Source organism: Falco punctatus (genome assembly GCF_963210335.1).
Source record: "Falco punctatus genome assembly, chromosome: 1".
Taxonomy (NCBI): Eukaryota; Metazoa; Chordata; class Aves; order Falconiformes; family Falconidae; genus Falco; species Falco punctatus.
Window position 1 is genome coordinate 118,950,661 of NC_137580.1, and position 18,317 is coordinate 118,968,977.

At 60.2% G+C, this 18,317-nt stretch overlaps 3 protein-coding genes across 3 annotated transcripts in view; all 3 read right to left on the minus strand.

Moving 5' to 3' along the window:
* Nucleotides 1-1,892, minus strand: part of LOC308055019 (forkhead box protein J1-like) — a 2,409-nt gene extending 517 nt beyond the window's left edge. The window contains exons 1-2 of the mRNA XM_080368588.1: nucleotides 880-1,892; nucleotides 9-509 (exon numbers count right to left, since the gene is read on the minus strand). Of these exons, the coding sequence (XP_080224714.1) occupies nucleotides 9-509; nucleotides 880-1,383 (1,005 nt within the window). The 5' untranslated portion in view covers nucleotides 1,384-1,892. The remainder of the gene's footprint in view (nucleotides 1-8; nucleotides 510-879) is intronic.
* Nucleotides 1,893-1,906: 14 nt separating this feature from the next.
* On the minus strand, nucleotides 1,907-6,319 carry LOC308059135 (forkhead box protein J1-like; the record flags this gene model as incomplete). Its single annotated transcript, XM_080376072.1, has 2 exons — nucleotides 1,907-5,445; nucleotides 5,816-6,319. The coding sequence occupies 2 exons, from the start codon at nucleotides 6,317-6,319 to the stop codon at nucleotides 4,663-4,665; spliced, it is 1,287 nt and encodes a 428-aa protein (XP_080232198.1). The 3' UTR covers nucleotides 1,907-4,662.
* Nucleotides 6,320-7,066: 747 nt separating this feature from the next.
* Nucleotides 7,067-18,231, minus strand: LOC308059120 (forkhead box protein J1-like). The gene is made up of 2 exons (XM_080376053.1): nucleotides 14,792-18,231; nucleotides 7,067-12,185 (listed from the first exon to the last, which is right to left on the minus strand). Exons 1-2 carry the CDS (start codon nucleotides 15,293-15,295, stop codon nucleotides 11,385-11,387), a joined length of 1,305 nt encoding a protein of 434 aa, XP_080232179.1. The 5' UTR covers nucleotides 15,296-18,231; the 3' UTR covers nucleotides 7,067-11,384.
* Nucleotides 18,232-18,317: the final 86 nt, after the last annotated feature.

Sequence of the window (18,317 nt, forward strand, 5' to 3'; positions counted from 1 at the left end):
TCCCCCAAAGCAGAGAAGTCTCCGTCCAGGCTGGTGTTGAAAATGGCTTCCCAGTCAAAGTCACCTTCCAGCGACCCCAGCTCGGTCTGCTCTTCCTGAGTCAGCAAGGCCGAGCTGGAAAGCCGAGGCACCTTGGCTGTTCTCTTGGGCGAGCTGTGCCTGCGCTTGTGCCCTGCCTTGCCGTCCACCGCATTCCCGTTGTGGCCACCGGTGACTTCTTCAAACTCTTCCAGCAGCTGCTGCGACTGGGTGTTGACAGTGAGGATGCTGCTGGAGGTGCGAGCCGGAGCAGCTGGGCTGGTGGCAAACGGTGCTCCGGGCTGGGCCCCGTTGGTGAAGGCCGGGTGGATCTGCACGGGGGGCGTCCTCCGCTTTTTGACGGCACCGTTCGCGAGCTGGCCGGCGTGTTGGGGGTCCAGCTTCCAGAAGCCGCCTTTCCCCGGCTCGCCTTTCTCCCGGGGCACCTTGACGAAGCACTTATTCAAGGAGAGGTTGTGCCGGATGGAGCTCTAAGACCCAAAAGAGAAAAAGAATCCGTCTGAACGCTTGTGTGCTGCCGCAGCACCTACCTGGGTGCACGGGAGACTGGTGGGAAAGCACATTTTCGGCAACCAGAAATGGGCAAAAGCAAGCAGAAATGGCAACGTCAAAACATGCCGGGTGCGTGCCCAGCAGAGACACCCCTGCCCTGAGTCACCGGCCGTTTTCTTGCCCCCCGTCTACTCCAGCCAGCGATGGCAGGAGCCACGGCGCTCAGGCTAGGACTTGGCAACCAGTGGGAAGATTTTGGGCATCCCCATGGGACCTTGCCTCGGAAAGCCCTCCGTAGCCCTGTGGGGAGAAGGGAGACGGCAAGAGGTCTCCAGATCTCCTTCCTACCTGCCAGGTGGGATCAGCGTGTCGGAAGTAGCAGAAGTTGTCCATGATCCACTTGTAGATGTCGGACACGCTGATTTTGGGCTTCTTGCTGGCCTCCATTGCCATGCGGATGAGGGTGGGATAGGAGTAGGGTGGCTTGACGTGCGGGTTGGTCTTGTAGTCAATGTCCCCCGCGAGCTGCGGGTGCACGGCCACAGGGTGGTTGGCTGTGCTCGAGGTGCAAGAGGAGCTGGCAGGGCAAGGGGTGTGTGACATGCCCACGCAGGCCGTGTCAGAGGTCGTGGGTGAGCACGGTGGGGCAAAGCTGGGGACCTTGTGACCGTTGTGCGGGTCTGGGCCACTGGGGCAGCAGGAGGACTCGTCCAGGGCGATCCCAACGATGGAGAAGTCACACAGCCACATGAGGCTGGTCAGGCTGTCGTTGAGATCATGCGAGTCCCCCAGGCTGCCCGTGTGCCCTCCGTCCTTGCCTGCCTGCAGGCTGTTCAGCCACCCCTCAGCCATGGCTCGGTGTGTCGGCAGCTCTTGCAGTCCCGGGGCGCACGTGAAGGGGAAGGAGGGCGCGGGGCAGGTCCTGCAATAAGAGCAGAGAGGGGGTTGGGGCTCCCCGAGGCGCAGCTGCTCTCTGGCACGCGGGCAGGACCGGGTCTGGGTGCCCCCAGCACCACTGAGCGAGACCCACCCCGGGGTGCTGCGCACCAGAGCCGCAGTGCCTCCCCCGGGGTGCTTCGGCAGCCCCAGAGCTCGGGGAGATGCCCTCAGAGCCCCGCGCCCCGGTGTCACCCACCCCCACCCCGGCGGGCTGGTGCTGCCCGGCAAGCCTTCGGCTGAAGGCAGAATTTTCCAAAACCAAGGGAAACCCCCGGGAAGAGCCAAAGCCCAGCCCCGGCAGCCCACGGAGCGGGGCCGTTTGTCGCACCTGCCGCTAGCAGGACTAAATGTCAGGCTGCGACACCTCGGGCAAAGCCCTTCGAGTCCCCCCCGCTGCCCACTCCCTGGGTTCGGGGCCGTTTCTGCTGGGCCTTCACCTGGTCCGCCCGGGCCAGCCGGGGCCGGGGCGCGGAGCCCCTCTCAGCACCGCGCTCGCAGCGAGCCGGCAGTTCGGCTTTGGCTTCTTCCCGGGCCGGGGGTGCGGCGCCTGTTCGCTGGGGGCTGCAGACGCGCCCCCCGGCTCTGGCAGAGGCAGCGGCGGGGCTGCCGAGGCCGGCCGGGACCGGGGAGCCCCGCACCGGCCGCGCCGGGGCTGCGGGTTCCGCCCGCGTTTAAACGGTGCCGAGCCCAACAGTCGCGGGGGGCGCGTGGGGGGGCGCGTGGCGGGGCGCGTGGCGGGGCGCGGGCGGGGGCGCGTGGGGGGCGGGGCTCAACCACCTGCCCCGTCCCGCAGGACGGGCTTTCCCCGCGCCGGGGAGAAGCTGTAGAGAGCTCGATGGCGAGCGCCGGAGGGCACGGTGCCTGTGAAGGGCCTGGAAGGCTGCGGGGGAGGGAAAGGAGGAGCTGCGGGCCGGGAAGGCAAAGGGGACGTGGAGCGAGGCCGCAGCGGGTGCGCGGTGCCGCGTCTCGGCGGCTGGCTGAGAACGTGAAACTCACAGAAACGCACCGAGTGCGGGGGGGGTGTAGCTTAGGGCTTAACCCCTTGTCTGTAGCCAAGAAGAAAGAGCGTGATCAGTAGTGACTGACCAGGGATGGTTTGGTATGTTGCGCGTGGACAGTGACGAGGACAGATAAGGTGGGATTGGGACTAACGAAGGGTCTTGTGGTCAGACTCAGGAGTCCGTGCCTCAATCCCCTCCAGAAGCCTCGGGCAGTGACAGCTTGTTTGGGTACCTGGCCCCCCAGCATATTCACCCTTTCTCGCTTTAAAGCCCTCGGCTGGCTCCGACAGGCCGGAATACTTTTTCCTGGCCAGGCTGTTCTCTGCACTCGGCTGTCAGTGTTGGGGTGCTGGGGGCTCGTCCCTTTCCAGGGCGGGTAAAACCAGGACCTGCGCGGTTGTGCCGGGCAAAACAACGCAAATAAGTGGACCGAGGGACCAGGGGGCTGCCAGCTCTTTGCAGCCCTGCCAGTGGCACCCTTACCCGGGGGCAGCACAGAGCAGCTCCCGCAGTGCTACCACCAGGGTGCTGAGAGGAGGAGAAGCCAGGACCGGGAATTCCTTATTGCCTTTTGGGGTTCCTGGTCCCCCGCGTCCCCAAGAGGAGAGCCCAGATCTGCCTCCAAACTCCAGCCGCTGCTCCTGCCAGAGCCCCGTGAAAGCTGCCACCGCCAAGGGATAACCCTACCTCATCCCAAGGGTCACATCCTGCTCTCCCGGCACGAAGCACACACAAGCCGAGGCTAGGCTCTGCAGTGAGCTCAGCCCTTATTTTGTGTTGAGACTGGCCAGCCTGGGAAGAGCTGTGACCCCTGCAGAGCAACCAGGCAGCCCTGGGGCTGACGGCTGCAGTGCCTGGTGCCCATGGCATCCAGCAGATCCCGGGGGAGGTGACAGGGTGCTCCTCACGTGCTGGGAGTCTGCTGGGGAGGGCTGTGTCCCTAGGGCAAGAGGGACGGGACATCCCGGAGTGGGTCCCTCTGAAGGATGAGCCCCAGGCAGGGCGCGGAGGGGGATCTCTGTCCCTGGAGATGCTCCAGCCTGACAGGGGGGATGAGCAGGCACGGTGCAGGGGCCAGACCGCCCTTCTCCGGAGTCCCCCTCCAGCCCCCTTCTCCCAGCATCCCGGGTGACAGCCCTGCCCCACAGCTGTGGGCACAGAGCCTGGCCCCGGCCTCCCTCGCACCCAGCCCCACAGCCCTGAGCCAACCTGCCCTCCCCGTGGGGCTCCCCAAACCCGCTGCCCCCAGACCCAAACCCGCTGCCCTGTCTGCACCGGCTGCGCTGGCAGCTGAGTGTGCGCTGCTCTTCTTCCCCGCTTGAGCAGAGCCCAGCTCCTCCTGGGCGTAACTGGCCTGGCGAGGGCTCAGCTATTCCTGCGGCTTCTGTGCAGCTCCTCTCGCCACCCTGTACCCGGGAGGCTCCAAAGCCACTTGTGTTTCCTTCCCAGGGCATCTACAGAGCCGGGTGGGGACATGGCACAAGCAGAGGGGTAGTCCCGGGCGCTCCCACCACCACCATGTCACCCCCAGCAGCTCCCTGCAGAGGCGGGGAAGGATGCTCCAGGGGTTGGGAGCAGCTCCCAGGACTTGGGACACTGAGCGCGGCCACCCTTGTGCCGCACGGGCAGCGTGTAACCATTGCCACGCAGGTGGTGGCTTGTGCCTCAGTTTCCCCATGGGGAATTGCTGTGGCGCTGCAGAGGGGGAGTGGTAGCATCCATGTACAGGGGCTGGCTGTACAGCCAGGGCCGGGCTGGTGAGATGTCCCCTACCTCCAGGTCGGGAGGGTCAGACTGGGCCAGGCGCTGCTGGAAGGAAACAAGGAGGCAAAAAGGAGTTTTCTTCAGGGTTTGTTTGTTTGTTTTTTTTAAATATTTACAATACTTTCCATGAAAAAGGTGAAATTGATCACGTATCTCTGCAATCCTACAGCATCACTATAGAGTCCCCAAAACAGGACAACATAACAAAAGCAAGAGAAAGCCAACAAAACCAAAAAGAAGCATTGTCAATACAGATATAAACATCTACGCCGACCCCCAAAGCCCCCCCAGAGACATGGCCCTCCTGCCCCGGCCCCAGGGACACCATCCCCAGCCATGTGGTGGCATCCCATGGCAAAGCATCTCACTTGGGGAAGGCAGCGGCCCAGCCCCAGTGCATGCTTTCATGCACTGAACGTGACGGTTCTCAGCCTGGCCCATGCTCATCTGCTAGTAGAGAGGCATCGTGGAGGTCAAACAACTGCTCCATGTTGGCACAGTTGGAGAGGTAATCATTTGTCCCTTCATCCCAGGCGTGCTGCAGGAAAGAAGTGGCCATGAAGGTTTCGTCCAAGTCCAGGATGTTCTTGTTGGACTCAGTGAGGACCTGCTCCTGGCCCTGGGGACAGTCGACGTGGTCCCCGTGCACCGCCAGGTCCAGGTTGTGTGTTACGGGGCTGATGGCAGGGATGAGGTCCAGGTCCCCCAAAGCAGAGAAGTCTCCGTCCAGGCTGGTGTTGAAAATGGCTTCCCAGTCAAAGTCACCTTCCAGCGACCCCAGCTCGGTCTGCTCTTCCTGAGTCAGCAAGGCCGAGCTGGAAAGCCGAGGCACCTTGGCTGTTCTCTTGGGCGAGCTGTGCCTGCGCTTGTGCCCTGCCTTGCCGTCCACCGCATTCCCGTTGTGGCCACCGGTGACTTCTTCAAACTCTTCCAGCAGCTGCTGCAGCTGGGTGTTGACAGTGAGGATGCTGCTGGAGGTGCGAGCCGGAGCAGCTGGGCTGGTGGCAAACGGTGCTCCGGGCTGGGCCCCGTTGGTGAAGGCCGGGTGGATCTGCACGGGGGGCGTCCTCCGCTTTTTGACGGCACCGTTCGCGAGCTGGCCGGCGTGTTGGGGGTCCAGCTTCCAGAAGCCGCCTTTCCCCGGCTCGCCTTTCTCCCGGGGCACCTTGACGAAGCACTTATTCAAGGAGAGGTTGTGCCGGATGGAGCTCTAAGACCCAAAAGAGAAAAAGAATCCGTCTGAACGCTTGTGTGCTGCCGCAGCACCTACCTGGGTGCACGGGAGACTGGTGGGAAAGCACATTTTCGGCAACCAGAAATGGGCAAAAGCAAGCAGAAATGGCAACGTCAAAACATGCCGGGTGCGTGCCCAGCAGAGACACCCCTGCCCTGAGTCACCGGCCGTTTTCTTGCCCCCCGTCTACTCCAGCCAGCGATGGCAGGAGCCACGGCGCTCAGGCTAGGACTTGGCAACCAGTGGGAAGATTTTGGGCATCCCCATGGGACCTTGCCTCGGAAAGCCCTCCGTAGCCCTGTGGGGAGAAGGGAGACGGCAAGAGGTCTCCAGATCTCCTTCCTACCTGCCAGGTGGGATCAGCGTGTCGGAAGTAGCAGAAGTTGTCCATGATCCACTTGTAGATGTCGGACACGCTGATTTTGGGCTTCTTGCTGGCCTCCATTGCCATGCGGATGAGGGTGGGATAGGAGTAGGGTGGCTTGACGTGCGGGTTGGTCTTGTAGTCAATGTCCCCCGTGAGCTGCGGGTGCACGGCCACAGGGTGGTTGGCTGTGCTCGAGGTGCAAGAGGAGCTGGCAGGGCAAGGGGTGTGTGACATGCCCACGCAGGCCGTGTCAGAGGTCGTGGGTGAGCACGGTGGGGCAAAGCTGGGGACCTTGTGACCGTTGTGCGGGTCTGGGCCACTGGGGCAGCAGGAGGACTCGTCCAGGGCGATCCCAACGATGGAGAAGTCACACAGCCACATGAGGCTGGTCAGGCTGTCGTTGAGATCATGCGAGTCCCCCAGGCTGCCCGTGTGCCCTCCGTCCTTGCCTGCCTGCAGGCTGTTCAGCCACCCCTCAGCCATGGCTCGGTGTGTCGGCAGCTCTTGCAGTCCCGGGGCGCACGTGAAGGGGAAGGAGGGCGCGGGGCAGGTCCTGCAATAAGAGCAGAGAGGGGGTTGGGGCTCCCCGAGGCGCAGCTGCTCTCTGGCACGCGGGCAGGACCGGGTCTGGGTGCCCCCAGCACCACTGAGCGAGACCCACCCCGGGGTGCTGCGCACCAGAGCCGCAGTGCCTCCCCCGGGGTGCTTCGGCAGCCCCAGAGCTCGGGGAGATGCCCTCAGAGCCCCGCGCCCCGGTGTCACCCACCCCCACCCCGGCGGGCTGGTGCTGCCCGGCAAGCCTTCGGCTGAAGGCAGAATTTTCCAAAACCAAGGGAAACCCCCGGGAAGAGCCAAAGCCCAGCCCCGGCAGCCCACGGAGCGGGGCCGTTTGTCGCACCTGCCGCTAGCAGGACTAAATGTCAGGCTGCGACACCTCGGGCAAAGCCCTTCGAGTCCCCCCCGCTGCCCACTCCCTGGGTTCGGGGCCGTTTCTGCTGCTGCCTTCACCTGGTCCGCCCGGGCCAGCCGGGGCCGGGGCGCGGAGCCCCTCTCAGCACCGCGCTCGCAGCGAGCCGGCAGTTCGGCTTTGGCTTCTTCCCGGGCCGGGGGTGCGGCGCCTGTTCGCTGGGGGCTGCAGACGCGCCCCCCGGCTCTGGCAGAGGCAGCGGCGGGGCTGCCGAGGCCGGCCGGGACCGGGGAGCCCCGCACCGGCCGCGCCGGGGCTGCGGGTTCCGCCCGCGTTTAAACGGTGCCGAGCCCAACAGTCGCGGGGGGCGCGTGGGGGGGCGCGTGGCGGGGCGCGTGGCGGGGCGCGGGCGGGGGCGCGTGGGGGGCGGGGCTCAACCACCTGCCCCGTCCCGCAGGACGGGCTTTCCCCGCGCCGGGGAGAAGCTGTAGAGAGCTCGATGGCGAGCGCCGGAGGGCACGGTGCCTGTGAAGGGCCTGGAAGGCTGCGGGGGAGGGAAAGGAGGAGCTGCGGGCCGGGAAGGCAAAGGGGACGTGGAGCGAGGCCGCAGCGGGTGCGCGGTGCCGCGTCTCGGCGGCTGGCTGAGAACGTGAAACTCACAGAAACGCACCGAGTGCGGGGGGGGTGTAGCTTAGGGCTTAACCCCTTGTCTGTAGCCAAGAAGAAAGAGCGTGATCAGTAGTGACTGACCAGGGATGGTTTGGTATGTTGCGCGTGGACAGTGACGAGGACAGATAAGGTGGGATTGGGACTAACGAAGGGTCTTGTGGTCAGACTCAGGAGTCCGTGCCTCAATCCCCTCCAGAAGCCTCGGGCAGTGACAGCTTGTTTGGGTACCTGGCCCCCCAGCATATTCACCCTTTCTCGCTTTAAAGCCCTCGGCTGGCTCCGACAGGCCGGAATACTTTTTCCTGGCCAGGCTGTTCTCTGCACTCGGCTGTCAGTGTTGGGGTGCTGGGGGCTCGTCCCTTTCCAGGGCGGGTAAAACCAGGACCTGCGCGGTTGTGCCGGGCAAAACAACGCAAATAAGTGGACCGAGGGACCAGGGGGCTGCCAGCTCTTTGCAGCCCTGCCAGTGGCACCCTTACCCGGGGGCAGCACAGAGCAGCTCCCGCAGTGCTACCACCAGGGTGCTGAGAGGAGGAGAAGCCAGGACCGGGAATTCCTTATTGCCTTTTGGGGTTCCTGGTCCCCCGCGTCCCCAAGAGGAGAGCCCAGATCTGCCTCCAAACTCCAGCCGCTGCTCCTGCCAGAGCCCCGTGAAAGCTGCCACCGCCAAGGGATAACCCTACCTCATCCCAAGGGTCACATCCTGCTCTCCCGGCACGAAGCACACACAAGCCGAGGCTAGGCTCTGCAGTGAGCTCAGCCCTTATTTTGTGTTGAGACTGGCCAGCCTGGGAAGAGCTGTGACCCCTGCAGAGCAACCAGGCAGCCCTGGGGCTGACGGCTGCAGTGCCTGGTGCCCATGGCATCCAGCAGATCCCGGGGGAGGTGACAGGGTGCTCCTCACGTGCTGGGAGTCTGCTGGGGAGGGCTGTGTCCCTAGGGCAAGAGGGACGGGACATCCCGGAGTGGGTCCCTCTGAAGGATGAGCCCCAGGCAGGGCGCGGAGGGGGATCTCTGTCCCTGGAGATGCTCCAGCCTGACAGGGGGGATGAGCAGGCACGGTGCAGGGGCCAGACCGCCCTTCTCCGGAGTCCCCCTCCAGCCCCCTTCTCCCAGCATCCCGGGTGACAGCCCTGCCCCACAGCTGTGGGCACAGAGCCTGGCCCCGGCCTCCCTCGCACCCAGCCCCACAGCCCTGAGCCAACCTGCCCTCCCCGTGGGGCTCCCCAAACCCGCTGCCCCCAGACCCAAACCCGCTGCCCTGTCTGCACCGGCTGCGCTGGCAGCTGAGTGTGCGCTGCTCTTCTTCCCCGCTTGAGCAGAGCCCAGCTCCTCCTGGGCGTAACTGGCCTGGCGAGGGCTCAGCTATTCCTGCGGCTTCTGTGCAGCTCCTCTCGCCACCCTGTACCCGGGAGGCTCCAAAGCCACTTGTGTTTCCTTCCCAGGGCATCTACAGAGCCGGGTGGGGACATGGCACAAGCAGAGGGGTAGTCCCGGGCGCTCCCACCACCACCATGTCACCCCCAGCAGCTCCCTGCAGAGGCGGGGAAGGATGCTCCAGGGGTTGGGAGCAGCTCCCAGGACTTGGGACACTGAGCGCGGCCACCCTTGTGCCGCACGGGCAGCGTGTAACCATTGCCACGCAGGTGGTGGCTTGTGCCTCAGTTTCCCCATGGGGAATTGCTGTGGCGCTGCAGAGGGGGAGTGGTAGCATCCATGTACAGGGGCTGGCTGTACAGCCAGGGCCGGGCTGGTGAGATGTCCCCTACCTCCAGGTCGGGAGGGTCAGACTGGGCCAGGCGCTGCTGGAAGGAAACAAGGAGGCAAAAAGGAGTTTTCTTCAGGGTTTTTTTTCCTTTTTTTTTAATATTTAAAATACTTTCCATGAAAAAGGTTAAATTGCACACGTGTCTCTGCAGTTCTTCAGCATCAGTATAGAGGCCCTAAAACAGGACAACATAACAAAACCAAGAAATACAAATAAGCATTGTCAATACAGATATAAACATCTACACCAGCCCCTAAAGCCCCCCCGAGACATGGTCCTCACGCACCAGCCCCAGGGACACCATCCCCAGCCATGTGGTGGCATCCCATGGCAAAGCATCTCACTTGGGGAAGGCAGCGGCCCAGCCCCAGTGCATGCTTTCATGCACTGAACGTGACAGTTCTCAGCCTGGCCCATGCTTTACCCAGGGGGGGTGCGGGACTTGTGCTCCTATTTCCACGGCTCCAACACTCTCCCCAGATCTGGGTGCAAATTACTCTAAGTGTAATTTATATTTGTTTTTAAGGCTTTTTAATTGATACACTACAACTATTCTCTCAATCATATTGCTTACATGAAGGTACGAAGTGCTCTTGTAGACAAAAAACGAACTATGTACAATCCTCCAATCTACCAATTTTCGGCAAGTCTAAGACACACCGCTAAAACTACTGCTTCTACTTACTCCCACTTAGTGGCTACTCTTACTTCTAATAACCTACAGCAAAGGAGAGGCAAAGAATGTAGTGCTTGAGAGCTCCACGTCATGTTTCTGCAGAGTTTGGCTCCACTCTCAGAATGCTTCTGAGCTACTTTGCTGAGACCCTGCCACGCTCTTGCTGCACCCCAAGTCAAAGGGCCAAAGCTTCCGTGTGTGTCCAGCCTGCGGCTCTGCCAGCTGATGAGCTGTTCCCAGCTGCACGGGACTTGATCTTCACTGCTGTCCCCAGAGCCCGTTGCACGCACGGTGTTTGGCCTGAGCTCTTGAGTGGAGCCTGAATGTGAGTTTATTTCCTTCTCAGTCCCACCTGGCAGCATTGGATGTGGTGTGACACATCAACACCAGCTGACGGCCATGCGACAGCAGTTCCCTTACAGCTCCCCCAAAAGTGTCTCCTTAATCAGGGTCCTGCATTGCCCTGGCAGCCACTTGGAGCCTGATGGATGAGCAAAGGTAGCGGAGGGCAACAGCATCAGTCCAAAAAAATGGAGAGGGTCTATGTCAGCTGGTGAAAGACAGGGAGGGCTTACGGTGGTCTTGGCCCTTTGGCAAGCACAGCAAGGATTTTGGTTACAAAAACTATGAAAGACAGTTCTGGGAGAGCCCTAGTCCCTGCTGCTCTTCCGCCAGGACCAATTGCTGGATCCTTATCAAAACCTGTTGTTGCTGCTGCTGCTGCTGCTGCAGGAATTATCCCTTGCGTAGTCTTGGTTTACAGAACAGTGAACACAAGCCTTTAAAGAGTGAAAATACAAAACAGCCCCCAAACTGTTTTTCCCCTATCCTCCCACTATTAAGAAAGTCTAGTGCTAAAAATATAGGTTTCTTTGAATATATAATATATAATAGATTATATAAAAACATCTAAAGAGGCAGGCTTGCTGAATTTATAAACCTTTTCTTCTTCTTCTTCCCTAGGCACAAGTCAGGAGGGAGGCTGAACTCGGAACAATCCAGAAGGGACCTCTATTTGCTTGCTGCTAATTAACACGCTGTACCTACCAGCTACCTCAGACAGAAAAAGGAATGAGAAACGGCAAGATGAAAGGGTGAGGAAATTGCACTTAGTCTATCAAGTCCTAAAGCCACCAGGAACCTCATGTCTTAGAAGGGATGTAGCAGGTGCTCTCCTTTAGCCCTGAAGGAACATATGCCGTGACCACCTCCATGGAAAAAGAAATATTGTAGTTCAAATTTCTTCCTCTAAAAGTAAAAAAATAAGTAGTGTTATATTTCTTGCCTTGAGGAAACTGGTGGACCAGAGAATTCTGATGTGTCCTTTAATGATCTATCAAGGAGTTCCTGTGGTGGTGGTTTTTTCTCCCCCCCGGTGTTTCTGTGAATAATCGTACAATGAAGCTGGTAAAAGTAACTGTGTGTGGAGGTCTCTGTCTCTAGAAAATCTTGTCCCTTGTAATTCCCAGCAGCATGGGGGGCACATCCTACTAAAGTCTGTGCGGGCTTTGAATGGTGACTGGCCACTTTATAAGAGGGACGCCAGACTGCTCCAGTCGCTCTCATCTGCTGGTAGAGAGGCATCGCTGAGGTCAAATAACTGCTCCATGTTGACACAGTTGGAGAGGTAATCATTTGTCCCTTCATCCCAGGGGTGCTGCAGGAAAGAAGTGGCCATGAAGGTTTCGTCAATGTCCAGGATGTTCTTGTTGGACTCAGTGAGGACCTGCTCCTGGCCCTGGGGACAGTCAACGTGGTGCCCATGTAACATCAAGTCCAGGTCACGTGTTACAATGCTGATCGCAGGCATGAGGTCCAGGTCCCCCAAAGCAGAGAAGTCTCCATTCAGGTTGGTGTTGAAAATGGCTTCCCAGTCAAAGTCACCTTTCAGCGACCCCAGCTCGGTCTGCTCTTCCTGAGTCAGCAAGGCCGAGCTGGAAAGCCGAGGCACCTTGGCTGTTCTCTTGGGCGAGCTGTGCCTGCGCTTGTGCCCTGCCTTGCCGTCCACCGCATTCCCGTTGTGGCCACCGGTGACTTCTTCAAACTCTTCCAGCAGCTGCTGCGACTGGGTGTTGACAGTGAGGATGCTGCTGGAGGTGCGAGCCGGAGCAGCTGGGCTGGTGGCAAACGGTGCTCCGGGCTGGGCCCCGTTGGTGAAGGCCGGGTGGATCTGCACGGGGGGCGTCCTCCGCTTTTTGAAGGCACCGTTCTTGAGCCGGTCAGCGTGTTGGGGGTCCAGCTTCCAGAAGCCGCCTTTCCCCGGCTCGCCTTTCTCCCGGGGCACCTTGATGAAGCACTTATTCAAGGAGAGGTTGTGCCGGATGGAGTTCTAGACCCAAAAGAGAAAAAGAATCCGTCTGAACGCTTGTGTGCTGCCGCAGCACCTACCTGGGTGCACGGGAGACTGGTGGGAAAGCACATTTTCGGCAACCAGAAATGGGCAAAAGCAAGCAGAAATGGCAACGTCAAAACATGCCGGGTGCGTGCCCAGCAGAGACACCCCTGCCCTGAGTCACCGACCGTTTTCTTGCCCCCCGTCTACTCCAGCCAGCGATGGCAGGAGCCACGGCGCTCAGGCTAGGACTTGGCAACCAGCGGGAAGATTTTGGGCAACTCTCCTTGGCTGTACACCAGGGCCATGGGGCCTTAGATCATGCAGTGCGCTGGAGGAAACCAGCCAGACTTTCTGTAGGCACGGAGGAGAAGTCATTACACCAATGTGGCCACAGCCCCAGCACAAGTGGCCAGGGCTGGCGGCACCATGTGGGATGGCATGATCAGGGCCCTCCTTGCATCCTCCAGTTCATCTGTGCCTATTACGAGTGTTGGGGGGGAAATTTTTGGCCAAAAAGTAGCCCCCGTGCCTCCCTACGGCCAGGCTGACACAAACCAGGTGGGCAAAACTGGAGAGACACGCGGGCTGTTCCGCCGCAGCCGTGTGTGTCCCCAGAGGTGCCTTTTGGCCCAAGGAAGCTTGGTGTGAAATCACTGCATCTTCATCAGCCACCACCCAAATAAGCTGAGGGTGTAAAAAAGAAAATTATAAAAGGAAAAAAAAAAAAAAGAAAAAGCGAAGTTTCTGCCTCCATCACGCTGTTCTGAAACCCTGAATGTGCCTGGAGTGATGTGAATAATCAGAAAGGAAACTCAGTTATTGGGTAAATAACCCAGCGCTGGACTCCACAAAGCCAAGACTGTATTAAGAGATTGCATATGGTAGAGGGTTTGGGTTTTTTTTAATGTTGCCTGGATATCTTTATGCTTATTCATCCATAATCCGTAGTGCCGAATAGGAAAAACAAGGCTTGAATGCTTAGAGCTGTTGAAAAACACACACACACGCGCGCGCGCACACACACACACACACAACAAAACCCTCCTCTGGGCTGAAGCTCCTTGGGTGTGTTGGCTCCCTTCCAAACCACTCAGCTCCCACAGGAATATATCCATCTCCCCCCAGAGTATGGGTGGCATGACCTTTCTAGGCTGTCTTCACATAAGAGAAAAAAAAAAAAAAGTAAAAAAAGAAAAACAAAGGCAGAAAATGAAGGGAAAGAAAAGACAGATAATGGAAAAGAAGAAAGCAGCAGGAACACAGATATCCCTGCAAACAACCCAGGCTGTGGTAACTCCAAATTTACAGTTTAACAAAACTTTACAAGGGTCAGAGACTCACAAGCTGAATTCTCTGCTCCCCATCTCCCCTCCCCATCCCTGGGCTGCCCTCTGTTATTGCCTGGCCGATTAACGTATTTACCATTCCTGCCGGCTGCGGTCCCGTGAACCCCCTGCATCTCTGCGGAGAGGGATTGAAAACCTTTTGTTTTTTTCATAAACACATTTGATTGAAACCGTGGTGATTACTCAGCCGTGATTTTGCAGGAGAAAGTCAACACGCTGGTGCACAGCTGGTCCTCCAGCATCGCTCCTCTGGGTCCCCCCAGCACAGGGAAGGCTGGGGACCCGGGGATTCCCTTTCCCATGGTGGGCTTCAGGAGCCACTGGAGACCCACCTGGCTGGGGAGAAGGTGGGCAACCCCTGGGCAGAGGCTTTGCAGCGGTTTTGCCCAGCCCTGCCTGGGTGAGCATGACCACCGGCATCGCCGGATTGCCAGAGTGCGGACTCGTGCTGGGAATAACCCAAGTGGAGGGAAGAGCCACCCAGGTCCCTCCTGCCCTAGAAAGCCTCACGTGACAGAGGAGGGCAGCGAGCCAGGGTGCTGGGAGAAACCCCTGTGATTCAGGCTGTCCCCAAACCTGGTGTGACTGGGGGCTGCCCCCTACCCTCTGGGGACACACTCATGCTAGCTGGGGAGAGCAGCCCTCTTTGATCTCTCTTGGGCTTCGCTCTGAGGCCTCACCAGCTTGTCACAGCGATGGAGCCTCCTTTGCCCGGCCAAGGGGACAGGACACCTGTGCTCTGCCCTGCTTGGAAATCAGCTGCATTTCTGCTCTCAACCTCCCCAACAAGGCATTTGTCCAACAAGTGGCACTTCCCTGGGGCTTCTATCCACCCCTGTGCTACGCCTGGTCCCACAGCAGCACCCACAGATACTCAACTTGGTGACTTCAGGTGTGCTCAGCCCTGAGGGACTCGGGACCTGACAAGAGCTCCAGAAAGGTGGAGCCAGGGTCAGAGATGCCTTCGCCCCAGAGCCAAGAGGAGCCTCAGGAGCCAGCAGCACAGCAGGTACCTCCCTGCTCCCAAAATGGCCCTGGGCTCATCCCCACAGTGGCTCCTTCCCTCTGTCACCCTCGTGGCCTTGGGATTTCCACCCATGAGATCTTTGCTGTTACAGCCCTTTACCACGGGCTGCCTGTGTGGCTGTCCTCCCAGTGGGATGCAGCATCCCCATGGGACCTTGCCTCGGAAAGCCCTCCGTAGCCCTGTGGGGAGAAGGGAGACGGCAAGAGGTCTCCAGATCTCCTTCCTACCTGCCAGGTGGGATCAGCGTGTCGGAAGTAGCAGAAGTTGTCCGTAATCCACTTGTAGATGGCGGACAGGGTGATTTTGGGCTTCTTGCTGGCCTCCATTGCCATGCAGATGAGGGTGGCATAGGAGTAGGGTGGCTTGACGTGCGGGTTGGTCTTGTAGTCAATGTCCTCTGCGAGCTGCGGGTGCACGGCCACAGGGTGGTTGGCTGTCCTTGAGGTGGAAGAGGAGATGGGATTGCAGGGGGTGTGTGGTATGCCCATGCACGCTGGGTCGGCAGCCAAAGGTGAGCATGGAGCAGCAAAGCTGGGGACCTTGTGACCGTCGTGCAGGTCTGGGCCACTGGGGCAGTAGGAGGACTTGCCCATGGTGGCGTCAATGATTGAGAAGTCACGCAGCCACATGAGGCTGGTCAGGCTGTCATCAAGATCATCCGAGTCCCCCACGCTGCCCGTGTGCCCTCCGTCCTTGCCTGCCTGCAGGCTGTTCAGCCACCCCTCAGCCATGGCTCGGTGTGTCGGCAGCTCTTGCAGTCCCGGGGCGCACGTGAAGGGGAAGGAGGGTGCGGGGCAGGTCCTGCAATAAGAGCAGAGAGGGGGTTGGGGCTCCCCGAGGCGCAGCTGCTCTCTGGCACGCGGGCAGGACCGGGTCTGGGTGCCCCCAGCACCACTGAGCGAGACCCACCCCGGGGTGCTGCGCACCAGAGCCGCAGTGCCTCCCCCGGGGTGCTTCGGCAGCCCCAGAGCTCGGGGAGATGCCCTCAGAGCCCCGCGCCCCGGTGTCACCCACCCCCACCCCGGCGGGCTGGTGCTGCCCGGCAAGCCTTCGGCTGAAGGCAGAATTTTCCAAAACCAAGGGAAACCCCCGGGAAGAGCCAAAGCCCAGCCCCGGCAGCCCACGGAGCGGGGCCGTTTGTCGCACCTGCCGCTAGCAGGACTAAATGTCAGGCTGCGACACCTCGGGCAAAGCCCTTCGAGTCCCCCCCGCTGCCCACTCCCTGGGTTCGGGGCCGTTTCTGCTGCTGCCTTCACCTGGTCCGCCCGGGCCAGCCGGGGGGCTGCCGAGGCCAGCCGGGCACCGGCCGCGCCGGGGCTGGGGGTTCCGTGGGTTAGATGATACTGAGCCCATCCGCCGGGGGCAATAGGGCTCGGGGCAGCGGGGTCCTGTTTGTGTACCTGGTCCCCCGTGCCACCACCCAGCCCCTGCCAGCCCCTGTGCCAGCAGTGGGGGAGGTCCCCACAATGCTCGCTGCAGTAGTTGGACAGGGTGGTGGGTGAGTGGGTGACGGGGGGAGGAATAAACCCAATTTAAATAAATACAAATAAAAGAGAAATTTTAAAAATAGGAGTAAAAATAAGAATAAAAATAACAATAAGACACACCCCACACCCCCCCCCCGCCGCACACTTCCCGCCCCTGTAGGCGGCTTCGCCCCAGCTGCCCTGCCGAGCCCCAGCAGCGCCGTCCCGCTGCCCCATCCCAGCGCCCGCCCGCGACCCCCCCGCCCCCCGCCGCTGTCGCCCCCCGCCGCCGCCCCTCACCCCGTCCCGGCGACGTCCCGCAACTTCCAAAGTTCACGAGAGAGCAAGAAGCTTCTGGAAGAACAGGATTAAAAAAAAAAAAAAAGAAAAAGAAAAAGATGGGGGGTGGGGGATGGAAGAGAAAAAAACCAACAAAATCCCCGGAGGCCCGGCGCTGGGCTGAGGGGTCCCGCTCCCCCCACCCCGGTGAGCGCTGGCCCCGCGCCGTGCCAGGCCCTGCCCGCCGTGATTTCCCGGCCGCCCGGGGGCTGCCATTAAGTAGCTGCTCCGAGAGGCTTCACGCGTTGCCACGGCGACGCTCCGCCTCGTAAACAGCTTCGGGCCTTGCCGTTGGTCCGCGCGTTGCCATGGGGAGGCGGAGGGTACCTGCCAGGTCTGGCTGAGACTCGGCTATTTAGGGACAGACCCCAGGATGGGGGTCCTTCAGGGTTGGGAATGGGCAGGGTTGTGGTACCCAGGGGATGCTGTGGGACCCCGCTCTACCCGGGGCCAAATCCAGCCCTGGCAGCACCAGCAAACCCCAAACCTGTGTGCTGGCCCCCACAGGCCTGGCACAGGGGCAACCCCAGCCCTCCTCCCCCTACTTGTGCCCCCATCCCTCTTCTGACTTCTGAGGAGCCCACAGAAATGACGATAAAGCTGAAGGGGGCTTGGCATACCCCCCACATTAAAGGATAGGGCCTGCCTTTATTTAATATAAAAGCATTACAGCCATAGGCTTCTATGTAAGAAATCCCTGGTACCCCACCAGCCAGCCCAAAGGCTTTAACAGAGACCGGTGGAGGACCACCCCCGCCCTGGCCAAAGGGGCTGAGAGCAGCCGTGAAACCCAAGGGAAGCCTGTTTGCTTTCACCCTACAGCACAAGGCCTGCCCTGTGGGGGAGTGGGGGGCTTCGGGGTGCCTTGGGGAGGTTTAAATGCCAAGCACTCCTCTTGCATCTGCCCCACGGGGGAGAGGGCAGGTGAGCGGCCAGGCTCACTCCCAAGGGTTGCTGCTGCCTCAAGTGTTGTGTACAATAGGGGGTTTTCCTGCCAGCATCCCTGAGCACTTGGACCAGACAAGATGAGGGGTTCAAACCCTCCCTCCAGCACACGGGCAGATTCCTCTCTGCTTGTGCCTGTCCCCACTGGCCACAGGTCCAGAGGCAGTGGGTGCTGGGACTGGGTGTGGAGGCGGCAACTCCCAGGGCAGTGGAAATTTCTCTTTCACTTTTCAGCCAATCTGTATCGGCAAAACAACTCCAAACCTCAGTTTTCTGCTCTTCTAACAAGTCAGCTCCCTCCGGAGCAGGACTTGCCCTTGCAAAAACACACTTGAAGGCAGTGAGAGCTTGAGGGCTTTCCTGAGCAGCCTGAGGCAAAGCACTTCAGTCCTCAGTTCCCTCTCCCTATCCTCCCTCTTTGCAGGATCTGGCTGTCTGCAAGCCCTCCCCCTGCAGCTGCAAGGTGCTTCCCCCCACCATGCATCAGCCCCCTCCTAAAGCTAAATCGTAACCCCTCCTTGCAGCCCTCCTCACCTTCAAGGCATCATGTCCCAGCACAGAGTTTTCTTCCCCAACACTGGAGGGATTTCTCCTGCACGAGCACCCAGCTCCTTAGTGATCCTCTTCTCCAGGAAAGTCCCCTCTGGGTGTCCTTACCAGTTGCAGCAGTGCCAGGGGCCATGGAGCCTGTGCCATCTGCCTGGTCACACATACCCCACACTCCAGGAAGACACCACTACCCCAGGCCAGGCTCTTCCTGCAAAGGTTCTGTTTGCATTTGCACCTTCTCCATCCTGGAAGGGCTTGGAGGAGGCAGGATTTAGGATGGTTGGGTAATGCGAGTTGGAAGGGACCCTGGGAAGTGTTTTAGGGAGATTTGAGGTAGCTGGGCTGGTTTTGGGGAGGTGCCTGGGTGATGGGTGGGTGGATGCTCCCAGCCAGAACAGGTTTCCACCCGCCAGACCCCCAAGACCCTGACTGCCCTCACCTTATAACCATGAAA